The 14,849-nt window shown below is 41.1% G+C and overlaps 1 protein-coding gene across 23 annotated transcripts in view; it reads left to right on the top strand.

Annotated features, from left to right (window-relative positions):
- Positions 1 to 14,849, top strand: part of LOC118398431 (dystonin-like) — a 200,198-nt gene that overhangs the window by 73,233 nt on the left and 112,116 nt on the right. For 21 of the 23 annotated variants that reach the window (XM_052474136.1, XM_052474042.1, XM_052474046.1 and 18 more), the window contains 11 exons: positions 3,924 to 4,090; positions 6,115 to 6,227; positions 6,825 to 6,931; positions 9,316 to 9,435; positions 9,957 to 10,052; positions 10,166 to 10,293; positions 12,622 to 12,715; positions 12,962 to 13,116; positions 13,260 to 13,725; positions 13,836 to 13,964; positions 14,707 to 14,784. In XM_052474136.1, coding sequence (XP_052330096.1) covers positions 3,924 to 4,090; positions 6,115 to 6,227; positions 6,825 to 6,931; positions 9,316 to 9,435; positions 9,957 to 10,052; positions 10,166 to 10,293; positions 12,622 to 12,715; positions 12,962 to 13,116; positions 13,260 to 13,725; positions 13,836 to 13,964; positions 14,707 to 14,784 — 1,653 coding nt within the window. Of the gene's footprint in view, positions 1 to 714; positions 2,105 to 3,923; positions 4,091 to 6,114; positions 6,228 to 6,824; positions 6,932 to 9,315; positions 9,436 to 9,956; positions 10,053 to 10,165; positions 10,294 to 12,195; positions 12,444 to 12,621; positions 12,716 to 12,961; positions 13,117 to 13,259; positions 13,726 to 13,835; positions 13,965 to 14,706; positions 14,785 to 14,849 lie in introns of those variants that run through there. The other 2 variants (XM_052474095.1, XM_035793856.2) reach the window with 2 other exon arrangements.

Below are 14,849 nucleotides of genomic sequence, written 5' to 3'. Positions count from 1 at the left end.
TGCTTTTGTGCTAAGTATACTGTGTATTGTGTGTGTACTGCAGCCAGCCAGGTATACAGTATGTAAACTGCAGGGCCTAGAAGACTGTAACCTTCAGGGGAAATGTCACTGCTGTCAGAATAGAGCCAGAGCCTGGTGGGACAGTTATTTTTAGTTGGGCTCTGCAAAGAAATGATTTATACTATTTCAATCAACACTCATCCTGAAGCCTTGCCAATTTAGCTCAATTTGTCAACTCACTTGTGGTTGTTCAGAACATTTTGAGGAAAAAAAACACACTTTATATGCCTTTAATGGACCGTACTTGCTACATATGTCACATATATAATGACATATAATCTAATCATTATGTTTGTTCCATAGGTCATTTACATGAGTCACTTCCTGTGCAAAGTGTATACTGTATTTGCCCCCATCTGAAATGGGATGGCAATGGACCGATTGGATAATAGTGTTTGTTTAAACCATTGGACTCAAGCCCCACCTCTGGCTTTGCGATTGTATACAGTTTGATTAATAGGCAAAGGGAAAGTGCTTTGTTAGCCAAGCAGGATTTGCATCGGCTGCTTTTGTTGACACATGCTGCTGCCCTGTTATATTTAAAGCCCTATGATAGGCAGGGATTCTCTCTGCTTGGTACGGCCTATCAGGTTAGGCCAACTTTCTGAGCAAAGTTTTCCCATACGGTGTAATCAGTGGTCATCAGCTGGCAGAGCAGAAAACCCAGCGTCATCTGATCCTGTCCCGCTGTCGCACCTCGCTCCCTTCGCCCTCCTCAGACCGGCAGCCTCGTTACAGACAGGCACATTTGGGGAAACTTAACACCCGAAGGGGTTCTGGAGGTGCCCGTGTTTACACTTCAGATGAGGAGGACATCACAGGAGGACAGACCAAAACAGGAACCAGGACTGTTTCTCTTTCTTTGAGCTGTGAAGTAGAAACGTGTGGGACGTGGCTGTGCCTCTGCCTCTCCTGCAGTGCATTTATGGTGTTGTTGGATTAGCCGGGACAGGGAAACGTTTCAAAGGTCAGAGACTGAGAGACGATTCCTGAGAGCAGAGCAGAGTTGAGAGGAGAGGAGAGCAGTCACAGAAGAAAGGAGTGACAGAAGGAAGTGCCTAGGACATTTTAGCTTCTTCTGGGAGACAGACAGACTTTCTCTCTCCAGCTAACCCAGCTCTGTGTGGAGGGGAGGGGTGTTTGTGTCTGCTGCCAGGCTGCCTGCCGTAGCTTCCTCTCCGCCCCCTTGGAGGAAAACTATGGCTGCCTCTTGGTGGAATAACGGAGCTTTGGATCAAGTTAAGTTCACTCACGGAATCCCAGCGTGAAATTAGAAGGAACTTAACTCTATTTATAGAAAGGGAACGTAGGACTGACAGTCATGGGCAATGTGTGTGGCTGTGTGCGGGGCCCCAAGGAGGAATGCTATGTGGACCCTACCAAAGCTCCGCTCAGCCCTGAGTCCAAAGAGCTCCGCGGCCGGCGCTACTTCCAGAGGAAGAAGAAGAGGAAATCGGGGGAGTTTCAGCGGCCGGAATCCCTCCGGAGCCGAGGAGGAGAAAGTGTCCAGAGTGAGGAGGATATCCCCAGAAGGGTAGAGCTCCAGCATGGAGCAGACAGGAGCATCAGGGAGAGCCAGGCTGGGGCACCAGAAGGGGAGACACCCAGACCTAGGCTGGGAAGTATCAGCAAAGGGGTGTATGTTGGGGAGGTCCCCAAAGTTCCTCTTGGGAAGAAGTTAGCATTGCGATCTGGATGGATTTCTGCACACCAGACAGACAGGGAGGAAAAGCTCCATGGCATCACCAAGACCTCCAGGAGTATCACTCCTAAGGATGGTCTGCTGGAAAAGAAGCTGCTACATAGGCAGCTGAGGCGGGCGGTGACATTCGGAGCCGTGGAGCATATGCTCCGGACCCTGAGAGGAGGCGGAGATCACAACCTATCTGTGAACCTAGAAGGGCTCCCCAAAATCATATGGAGCACTCAAGTGCACAGGAAGAGGAGGAGGAGGTTTCACAGCTGTTCTGATGGAGGGTCCCGCTCTCCAGATTATCTGGAGCCTCTCCAAGCATCTGCCAAGTGTACATCCGCCCAACAAGAGGTAAACTAAGTGCAGGCTATTTATAGCCAGCCAACATGTGTGGACCAAAATGTAATGTGCTACCGTATCAGTAACTCTGTATTACTGTACAGTACAACTGGTGGCTTGGTTTGGTTCCTCTTACATGATACAGATGCACTGTTATTCTGAAATAGCAAACATGATCTTTGCTTTCGTATGTTTTCATTATTCTATGAAGTGTTGTTTTATTGCCGTGGTGTTGCATGGAGACAGTGTTTGTGTTGATGTGTGATTGGACTTCACGGCACAACGTTTCCGTATGCTGTACTGGCAGACTGCTAACCGCCATTTGCTCTCTAAAACCATTCAGAAGACAACTATAATTGTACTATGACATAGTCTAACATTCCCTTTGAGTCAAACAACAACATAACTGGCATCATCACATGCTGTGATGTGGAGCTGTAATATACAGCCTACAAAGCCACAACACATGGACATAGAGATAATTACAAAGCTCTGAGTAGTTAATTAGCTTGTTTCACTGCTATGATTCTCCTCACAAGTTATTTCACACAGCAGTGTTTCTTGTGAGCCTCACCTCTGCTCGAGCTTGGCTACTAAGGTTCTACCCATTATGTCAAACCAGATTCGAAACTGTTTTTTTGATCTTTAAAATGTTGTATACCTCAGGGATAAACAGCTGGCAGTTGGAAAGGTTACTTGTTCTCTTTGATTCTCGTTGAAATGTTGATGTTTTGATTGCTCAGGTCCATACAACTCTCCCACTCCTTACTTCTAAGACACAGCTTATATCAGTCTCTTTGTTTTGCTACTAGATTTCCCAGCTTTCGGATTCTAAAGGTAAAATACCAAAGGAAGCAGCTTATCACGGCGAGACCACTATTTTCCATGATGTAATTCCAAGTATAGGAAAGTGCAACAACCTTGGGGTCATTTGTTCCCGATATAGTATGTCTCACCCATATGCTCGATGGCAATTTTTACACAAATTAGTGGTCAATCTGGCAGCACATAGCATCATCTTTTAAGTATGCCCCCAAATCTACTGAACATTACTGCTACAATATGTCGTGTTACTCACATTCAACCCCAATTTCAATGTCCATTTTTGCTTGCTCACCGGTTTGGGAAAGATTTAGGGCGAAGGTTAATGGGTAGTTGGAGTTTTGTTGACAGTTAGTTGAACATACAGTATACTGAACATCTACAAACCATATATTTGGGACTTCAAATAAAGTGCTACCATCATTTTGCTTAGTCAATGATTGTTAAAGTGTAGCTAGGTCAGCAGTGCCTAGCGAAACATGAAGCATGACAACACAGCAGGAAGAGGTTCAAAGGTTACTTCCTGTTGTCAAGGTCAGAGGTGATCATGTTTTTCCTCCAGCATAGATACATGGAATTGCTTCCTGATTTTGACTGTGTTGAAACATCAGGGGAATGTGTTTGGTTTAAAATCATCGTACCCTCACTCTTTAACCTGTGCCAACAAATAGATTATTTATTATCCAGCTGCCAATTTGAGATGTCCAATAGGGACACTGATTCAGCATGAACCAAATAAGGAATTATTGAGGTGTAGCTATATGAATTTGGTGCAGACATTTATCATGTGTGTATTCATGCAACACAATATAATGAATTTAGCACATTTGTTGTTATTAGTTATTCTATCTGTGACTCTAGAAAGGCTCCCAATTCAAACATATGTTCCTAACATATGAAGTATTTCCATGAGGTATGATATACTTTATTGTTCCCGATATAGTATGTCTCACCCATATGCTTGATGGTAATTTAGGTTTAATGACTAGTTTGTGTTGTTCCTCTCCAGATCTCTGAGATCCATGTTTGCGGGGAGTCGGAGGACATGACAGCCAAGGAGCGGCTGCTGATGTGGTCCCAGCAGATGACCGAGGGCTATGTGGGCGTACGCTGTAACAACTTCACCACCTCCTGGAGGGACGGGAGGCTGTTCAATGCCATCATTCATAAATACAGGTAACACCATTTACAAATACAGGAAATGCCATCATTCACAAATACAGGTAACACCATTTACAAATACAGGAAATGCCATCATTCACAAATACAGGTAACACCATCATTCATAAATACAGGTAACACCATTTACAAATACAGGAAATGCCATCATTCATAAATACAGGTAACACCATTTACAAATACAGGAAATGCCATCATTCACAAATACAGGTAACACCATTTACAAATACAGGAAATGCCATCATTCATAAATACAGGTAACACCATTTACAAATACAGGAAATGCCATCATTCACAAATACAGGTAACACCATTTACAAATACAGGCAATGCCATCATTCACAAATACAGGTAACACCATTTACAAATACAGGCAATGCCATCATTCACAAATACAGGTACAACACCATTCATGAATACAGGTAACACCATCATTCATAAATACAGGTAACACCATCATTCACAAATACAGGTACAACACCATTCATGAATACAGGTAACACCATCATTCATAAATACAGGTAACACCATCATTCATAAATACAGGTAACACCATCATTCATAAATACAGGTAACACCATCATTCATAAATACAGGTAACACCATCATTCATAAATACATGTAACACCATCATTCATAAATACAGGTAACACCATTTACAAATACAGGCAATGCCATCATTCACAAATACAGGTATAACACCATTTACAAATACAGGCAATGCCATCATTCACAAATACAGGTACAACACCATTTACAAATACAGGTAACGCCATCATTCATAAATACAGGTAACACTTGATATACGGAACCTGTATCTGAAAAAGAGACCAATCCCTATATTTAATTTAAATTCCAGCACAGTGGACTTGTTGTTTGCTTTACAATGCTTTTTTAGGGATGTATATAAGAAAAATGTAATTAGTCTTTCATCAGGGTTTAACTGGAATATCATCTCATATGAGTATATTTCCAGTGTATAACAGCAATTTACAGTTCATAAGAATATAACTACTTTCCTCCTTTGTTTACTTTTGTGTCTTTTGCTGAGTCACGTCTGTGATTCACCACCACATTTTGAGTCTTGGACTTCTCTGTTTCCCATCAACTCAATAAGGCAGCACTTAGTGGTTGGATTTTCAGTTAGACAATATCGGATTTCAGACCCTGTATATTCTACCTTGTTGGACTGACCTAAAATGATATGAACTAGACTGCAGTAGATGGAAAGGTATTTCTCCTTTCTCCCGACCCCCTTTTGTTTGTTATGGTGAATGTCACATCACTATTTGCAGTCCTAGCCTTCTCAAGTTCAATGGACACATAACTCAACACAAGTTATTGACGTATGTGTGGGTCATGTGGAATTGTTTAACTTAACCATTGACCTCTTTTTGGCTGGCCTGACTGTGTTTGGCTCTTGAGCAAACATGTATTTATTTCTCTGGAAAGTCGGGGACTGCACTAACGTCCCTAGGCATTTCCTCTGTAGTTAGCTTACTATTTACAGGATAAAAGTACATTATATTATATATATATATTTTCTCACATTGTATATAGACTTGTTTATACTGTATTATTGACTGTATGTTTGTTTTACTCCATGTGTAACTCTGTGTCGTTGTATCTGTCAAACTGCTTTGCTTTATCTTGGCCAGGTCGCAATTGTAAATGAGAACTTGTTCTCAACTTGCCTACCTGGTTAAATAAAGGTTAAATAAATAAATAAAAAAAAAATATTACGGGCTCATTTTGCATTGCTAACTATTTTTTCCTCACACTAAAACTTTCCTACAAACAAATAGGTTTTCTTCAATGAGAAGTTCCTTACTAATACCAACATACTTCAAGAAGAATAGTGTGTGCTGAAATAACCTAAAACATAACAAATGCAAACCACCCTAAATTATTATGTTCCAAAATACTACGTTTGTGCTCTTCCACTTCCAAAACAATCTTATCACATATTAACATTTAATTAAACAGATGAGCTCCCATTAGTATGTTCTCTTCCTTTGCAGACCTGATCTGGTGGATATGGGCAGAGTGTCGGCTCAGACTAGCCGGTCAAACTTAGAACAGGCCTTTGGTGTGGCTGAACGGCTTGGGGTGGCCAGACTACTGGACCCCGAGGGTGAGTTGTTCTGTTTATCCACATGCTCGTCCGTAACAGTTTGACACAGCAGGTAAACATTTGCCATTAACACCTCAGCTTGAAGAAATGCAATGCATTATTACCCGAGTGGGGAATGACTTCTAAACACAGCTTTACTTACAGATGCAGGATCTTCATCTTGATCACTGTGCTGCAGGAGAACTTTCCTGCAGTGCAGGCAATGTCTAACTTGTAGTGTATTTAAGCTTTAAAAAGGCTTCTAAACTTTGTAATTTCCAAAGTCAGAGTTTATTTTCCCAAATGAAAAATGTATTAACCTCTAAAAAATATTCCCATGAATTATAATTCACATAATATTTGACATTTCAGGTTGCTGCGGGATTATTTTCCTGCTGTAGCAAACTGCCTCAAATTAAGATCCTACAGTTGTACTGGCTGCTATTTGTTTTATTAGATGCTTTACAAAATGAAAACGACACAACAAGCATATGGCATAAATAGGATTCAAATAGCCCAGATTATTAATGTCTGATTTGAAATACTTTCTGGTATCATGTACAGTACCTTATGATGACCGTGTTGTGTATTTGATCTAATTTCACCTTTTCTCACCAGACGTGGATGTGCAGTCTCCTGATGAGAAGTCGGTCATCACATACGTCTCCACAATGTATGATGTCTTCCCTAAAGTACCTGATGGTGTTGACGGTATCAATGCAAATGTACGTACATGATGAACAGATTCTTGTATAGCGCACTTAAATCTCCTACACAATTATAGTTAAGAAGATAGTTTTGTATTAAAAAAAACTATATAATGAAAGCCAAATTCACCTGAATACAAAGCAGCATATTCCTATTAACAGCATGGGTTGACTTATACCTTTTAAGCCATTGACTGCAGTGTACTTTCTTCTTGAAAGCGAACACAGTAAAATGTGTTTTTATGAATGTGATTATCACCATGTTAAATCAATCACTGCATGTACAGTTGAAGTCGGAAGTTTACATACACTTAGGTTGGAGTCATTAAAACTCGTTTTTCAACTACTCCACAAATGTATTGTTCACAAACTATAGTTTTGTCAAGTTGGTTAGGACATCTACTTTGTGCATGACACAAGCATTTTTTCCAACAATTGTTTACAGACAGATTATTTCACTTATAATTCACTGTATCACAATTCCAGTCTGTCAGAAGTTTACATACACTAAGTTGACTGGGCCTTTAAACAGCTCCAGAAAATGATGTCATGGCTTTAGAAGCTTCTGATAGGCTAATTGACATAATTTGAGTCAATTGGAGGTGTACCTGTGGATGTATTTCAAGGCCTACCTTCAAACTCAGTGCCTCTTTGCTTGACATCATGGGAAAATCACAAGAAATCAGCCAATACGTCAGCAAGAAAATTGTAGACCTCCACAAGTCTGGTTCATCATTGGGAGCAATTTCCAAAAGCCTGAAGGTACCACATTCATCTGTACAAACAACAGTACGCAAGTATAAACACCATGGGACCACGCAGCCGTCATACCGCTCAGGAAGGAGACGCGTTCTGTCTCCTAGAGATGAACGTACTTTCGTGCGAAAAGTGCAAATCCTAGAACAACAGCAAAGGACCTTGTGAAGATGCTGGAAGAAACTGGTACAAAGTATCTATATCCACAGTAAAACAAGTCCTATATCGACATAACCTGAAAGGCCGCTCAGCATGGAAGAAGCCACTGCTCCACAACCGCCATAACAAAGCCAGACTACGGTTTGCAACTGCACATGGGGACAAAGATCGTACTTTTTGGAGAAATTTCCTCTGGTCTGATAAAACAAAAATAGAACTGTTTGGCCATAATGACCATCGTTATGTTTGGAGGAAAAATGGGGAGTCTTGCAAGCCGAAGAACACCATCCCAACCGTGAAGCACGGGGGTGGCAGCATCATGTTGTGGGGGTGCTTTGCTGCAGGAAGGACTGGTGCAATTCACAAAATAGATGGCATCATGAGAGGGGGAAATTATGTGGATTTATTGAAGCAACATCTTAAAACATCAGTCAGGAAGTTAAAGCTTGGTCGCAAATGGGTCTTCCAAATGGACAATGACCCCAAGCATACTTCCAAAGTTGTGGCAATATTGCTTAAGGACAACAAAGTCAAGGTATTGGTGTGGCCATCACAAAGCCCTGAACTCAATCCTATAGAAAATGTGTGGGTAGAACTGAAAAAGCGTGTGCGACCAAGGAGGCCTACAAACCTGACTATTACACCAGCTCTGTCAGGAGGAATGGGCAAAAATTCACCCAACTTATCGTGGGAAGCTTGTGGAAAGCTACCCAAAACGTTTGACCCAGTGTTAAACAATGTAACGGCAATGCTACCAAATACTAATTGAGTGTATGTAATCTTCTGACCCACTGGGAATGTGATGAAAGAAATAAAAGCTGAAATATATCGTTCTCTCTACTATTATTCTGACATTTCACATTCTTAAAATAAAGTGGTGATCCTAACTGACCGAAGGTAGGGACTTTTTACTTGGATTAAATGTCAGGAATTGTGAGTTTAAATATATTTGGCTAAGGTGTATGTAAACTTCCGACTTCAACTGTATAGTTCACACAGATCCTTTGAATTCACATCAGTGACAAGTATTTTTGGCTTACCTTTGGCATACTTTCTTGACTGTATTCTTCACTTGGATCTCGACTTTTATTCGAAACATGATTCTTGGCTGGGATTGGGCACAGATGTTATATGCAAATATGCATTCCATTGCATCACTCATATGTCTAATGGAAGGCATTTTCTTCAATCTGGCTTTGTTGAGGCAAATACTGTAAGTCTGAGCAGGATGTTTTAATGGCTATCGAAGAATGCTGAGATGTGTGTACAGTAATAACCACAGCAAAGAGTCTTAACTACTTATTTTTGTAGTTAAGTTTGTACAGCACCAACTGTTCAAATAAATATTATGACAAGTTGCCCTATGGATGTATTGCTAGAACGACTTGAAATACGCTCTACCCCAAGAACTTGGTCCGTTTAGAAAATGCACACATCCCTACATGAGCCAATGTATTGATTAAAACTGATATTTGTTTTCTTAACAGGATGTTGATATCAAATGGGTAGAGTACCAGAACATGGTGAATTACCTGATCCAGTGGATCAAACACAACGTGGGATTGATGTCAGACAGAGCGTTCCCTAACAACCCAGTGGAACTAAAGGTAAACCACAAAAGAAACGTGATTACAGATCAAATGCAGCTTGAATGAACACATTTTCTGCCATATTGAATGGTAGAAAGATCCCTAATTTGATCAAGAATGAACCTCCAATAAGCCTCCAATATCTGGAGTGTTTGTCTGGTTGGTTTTCAGTAAGCTGGATATCAGTTTATAGAGCTTGGCCCTGAAAGCCTGAGGCTAGGAGCCCAAGCTCTCTGAGGCTTCAAATGGCCCAATATGTAGAGTCATGTTAATGAAATGAAATATTAATGCGAGCTATATTGACAGGTGTCAGAGAGCAGCTCTGTTTACTTCAATTAGTCCATAGCTGCTAATACAACAGGAGCTCTGTGTGGTACAGTATTGTCAAAGCAGACTAGTGTGAGTATACACAGATATTAGATGCATGTATAATAGCATAGACAAAATGTATTGATTCTATTGAATCTATTTCTCGGATATGTGGCTATGTTTGTGCTGAACTAATGTTTAAAAAAAAACACATGTTTTTATTTTTACAGGCACTTTATACACAGTACTTGCAGTTTAAAGAGAGTGAAATCCCGCTGAAAGAAACCGAGAAGAGCAAAATCAAGCATCTTTACAAAATGCTGGAGGTATGCTACCACGACATACACTCACTTGTTCTTTAGAGCCTGTAAGTGCTTTCCAAACCAGCAAACTACAATGAACTTAACTAAGATGTTGCTGTGTATGTGTTGGGGGACAGGTGTGGATGGAGTTTGGTCGTATCCAGCTGCCTCGGGGGTTTCACCCCAATGATGTGGAGAAGGAATGGGGCAAGCTGATCGTGGCCATGCTGGAGAGGGAGAAGAGCCTGAGGCCTGAAGTGGACAGGTATGAAGGGTCATCCTTCTGATGCTGCTGGTGCACCACACACTACTATGATTTGTAATTATAATCCCGTATTTACATGACAGCCATATAAGTCATGAGATTACGTTAAGCTAATTAAGATTGAAGATTTTACCCAATTGCCTGATTAGAATGACTATGAAAAACTGTATTTAGTGATTGGTTTAAGGGTCAATGGTGAGTGCTCTGGTGAACTGCTTATTTGTGTGACATGAAGTCCCCCTCTTTTATAATTAGACGTTTGTGTCTAAACTTCTGTTTAAGGATGTGCAGTAATTTGATTATTCTGTGGTTCATGAAATGACATGGGCTTTAACATTGTACATGCTGTGGTCTGTGGTTTGGTTCAATTCTGAGTTCTTCAAACTGAGGTATCTATTTTGTCCCTAAAAGACACTTTCTCTGTCTTGTCAGGTTTGTAGGCATTAATTGTGCTGTGATTCCATGCCTAGTTTATCGGCTCAAGCCAGTCAGTGGTATTTTTCAGGTACTTTAGAGCGCTGATGGTGGGTATTCCCGTCATTTCTTGTCAACATCAGGTTGTTTAGGAGCTGACATTCTGGCACATGGTACTCTTATCATGACGTCTCGCATGAATGGTTTTTGGACTGCAGGTACTATTTATGTTGGAAATCACCTGGCTTGTTGATATCTGGTAATGTTGTGTAATATTATGTAGATAACTATTGGCTTTGCAAACCAATAGAAGCCCAGTTGTACAGTATGTGCCACAACCCCTGTTACCATAAACTGTTACCATGTTATCAATCATTGTTTTTGCAACCAGTGGACAGACAGTGAAAATGCACTCTTGCAACAGCTGCATAGTGTGGATCCCATCCTATGGAAGAAAAGTTTGAGGGAGTTCCTCCCTTCTAAACTCCTCTGTTTCATTTAAGAAGACCAGGAGTGGAGCTATTATTGCTCAATTTAATTTGTGTTGATAAAAAAAATGTGCATACGCCTCACGGACACATGCTCAAATTGGCATACTTTTGATAGATTTAAACAGCTGTAAATTATCGAGATATCAAAGTGTCACCAACAAAAACGTAAACAATAGGCCTATAGCAAATGCAGAACATGGCATACATTTTTCACATGCAAACAGCACTTTTCGGTAGTGCTAAAAGCATGCTATTCCATGAGAGCAACATTTATTTTTTGACTCGAAGCAATGAGTACAATCACTCCTCCATGACAACAGCATCATAAACAACAGAGTTGGCTAATAAAAGTCCTTCGTTTTTGGGTTATGCTCAGGTAAAACAATTTGGCTAATCTATATTACCAAGACCTATTACTGAAGATCAAGGGGTATTAAATTAATTGGAATGACTCGAAATCTGACAAACTTTGTTTTTAATGTAAAGATATAGCCTAATCAAATGAGAATTAGTAGTATAAAGAAATGGGTTAGAAGAAACCTACATAACCAACCCATAAAGCAAATGCAACATCCATTTATGGCCAGCTATGTAAACATTGATTTATCCTGCAATAGATGTCTATCAATTTGTAATATACATTTTTGTCTTCTTCTAATGCCTCTTAAGGGGAACGTAATCTAAAAGTAACTGCAAGTAATAAGATTACGTTACTGAGTTTGAGTTATACAAAAGTTACGTCACTGATTACAATTTTGGAAAGTTACCTAGTAACTGTAACGGATTACATTTAGAAAGTAACCCACCCAACCCTGACTGTTACTGTCTGAACCTGTAATGAATTGTACAAATAATGCCATGAGCTTCTATGGCCTACGGCAACATGTTCTTTAAGGGGTGTGTTCTAATTTATTGTCTCTTCACCTCGTTGCATGAGGACAAGGATGGGCCTATAAAAAGGGGAGAAGAAAACACTTTGTGTCAGTTGGACCTGTGAGTGTGTGTCTGTGCTGGACTTCCTATTTCAGATGGAAGCGAAATTAGCTAGATAGTGTGATTCTCTGAGTGGCTCAGTATAGTCCTATAGTCTTCTAGCATGCACAACAACATGGCATACAACATTGGATACAGCACTGTCTCGTCTGTGAGCAACAGCACTCTCTCAGGACCAGCCATAGAGCCGCTGCTCTCCAGCACCGCGGTCTTCCCAACGTTTCTCAATAACAACTCTGTGTATGGACCAAGGTGATGTTAACTATTAGACGTCAGGGCTGTCCAAGCTTTTCTTGTTTGTTTGTTTGTAGATGTATTTTCTGCAGATGGGATTTTCAAATGGAACTGATGCCATTGTAGTGCCACACCTTTGTTGTTTATTCTGTAAAATCTTTAATATGAATGTCAATTATTGTATTTTTTCTTTTAGGCTTGAAATGTTGCAGCAGATTGCAACCAGAGTCCAGCGGGACTGTGTCACGGGAGAGGACAAACTAGCGTTAGCACGAACTGCCCTACAGTCTGTAAGTAAATAAGAATTGGTTCTTAACTGACTGGCCTAGTTAAATAAAGGTTGAATGTAAAAAATAATAATAATTGAAACAGCATATTCACAACAAAAGCACAGAATACTCCAGGTCCTGCTTTTACTGATGTTTATTTGATGAGGCAAATTGTGTGTCTATTTTTTTTTACCTCATTATTGTTACTGAACTTTGTAATAGAAAAGTACATCACCAACTGTTTGGACATTTTTCTTTTTTTCTCAGGATGCTAAGAGACTAGAGTCTGGGGTCCAGTTCCAGAACGAAGCAGAGGTCTCTGGGTACCTTCTGGAATGTGAGAACCACCTGAGACAGCAGGTGGTTGACATTCAGATTCTACTGGACGGGAAGTTCTACTGCTCCGATCGGCTTGTTCAAAGGTGCAAACTCACTGCTTTCTCTAAATGCCATGCAACACATGTAAATAAACATAACATTTGTTGTGAAATGTTCATTAAACTGATCAAAAAATCATTAAACTATATTTCTAAACATATCATTGTGTGTTGTGTGTATGATCCAGGGTATCCAAGCTCCGTGACGACATGCTGGGGCTGAGGGCAGAGTGTTCCTCTGTGTACAGTCAAGGACGCACCCTGACGACCCAACAGACCAGGATGATGATCTCAGGCATCACTCAGAGTCTCAACTCAGGCTTCTCTTCATCGAACCACAACTCCAGCCTCACCCCAGCCCTCACCCCTGGAGGCCTGGGCTCTCCCGGTTCCACCTTCACCTCCAGCTTTACCCCGGGCCTCACCCCTGCCCTGAGCCCCGCAATGACACCCGGCGGCATGCAGCCCGGGTCAATCCAGGCCTATATGGGGGGCGGAGGAGGGGGCATGGATCCGGGATCCCTCCAGCACCATAAATACATGCAGATCCGCAAGCCCCTGGGCAAGTCCTCGCTAGTGGACCCCAACATGACCAAGGAGGAGGTCAACATGAACTTTGTGCAGGACCTGATCAACTGGGTGGAGGAGATGCAGGTGAGGACCTACATGTATTCACTGTACTGTTAGTATTATCCTGTACATTTTGATATTTGCGATTTAGATATTTTGAGACCAAATCTTAATTGTTTTCTCTTCCTTTGAAGGTTCAATTGGATCACGGAGATTGGGGAGCCGATTTGCCAAGTGTGGAAACACATTTAGAGAACCACAGAAGTGTTCACAGAGCCATCGAAGAATTTCAAATGAGCCTTAAAGAAGCCAAACTTAGTGAGGTATGTACCAGCAACAGTCCGCCCATTCTGCCAAGTTTCTGTCTGGACAAACTTAGTGAGGTATGTACCAGCAACAGTCCGCCTATTCTGCCAAGTTTCTGTCTGGACAAACTTAGTGAGGTATGTACCAACAACAGTCCGCCTATTCTGCCAAGTTTCTGTCTGGACAAACTTAGTGAGGTATGTACCAGCAACAGTCCGCCCATTCTGCCAAGTTTCTGTCTGGACAAACTTAGTGAGGTATGTACCAGCAACAGTCCGCCTATTCTGCCAAGTTTCTGTCTGGACAAACTTAGTGAGGTATGTACCAGCAACAGTCCGCCCATTCTGCCAAGTTTCTGTCTGGACAAACTTAGTTTCTGCAACAATCCGACAAACTTCTGGACAAACTTAGTGAGGTATGTACCAGCAACAGTCCGCCCATACTGCCAAGTTTCTGTCTGGACAAACTTAGTGAGGTATGTACCAGCAACAGTCCGCCTATTCTGCCAAGTTTCTGTCTGGACAAACTTAGTGAGGTATGTACCAGCAACAGTCCGCCTATTCTGCCAAGTTTCTGTCTGGACAAACTTAGTGAGGTATGTACCAGCAACAGTCCGCTTATTCTGCCAAGTTTCTGTCTGGACAAACTTAGAAATATCTCTGTGCATCACATTCAGATGTTTTGTTTTGAGTGCAAACCCCTCAATGCTGCAAAGTTTTAAATGTCAACTAATAAAAACACATGGTCTATTTATCTCAGATGCAGATGACCCAAGCGCAAAAACTAAGTTATTCTGACAAGCTGGGCAACTTAGAATATCAGTATGCGAAGTTACTGGTAAGTTTCCTGTTAAAATATTTGGTAGTTCTAACTAACAAAATAATTACTTCTCTACTATTTTT

This window comes from Oncorhynchus keta, chromosome 2, assembly GCF_023373465.1.
Source record: "Oncorhynchus keta strain PuntledgeMale-10-30-2019 chromosome 2, Oket_V2, whole genome shotgun sequence".
In the NCBI taxonomy this organism is placed as follows: Eukaryota; Metazoa; Chordata; class Actinopteri; order Salmoniformes; family Salmonidae; genus Oncorhynchus; species Oncorhynchus keta.
This window is presented reverse-complemented; position numbering and strand designations above follow the sequence as displayed.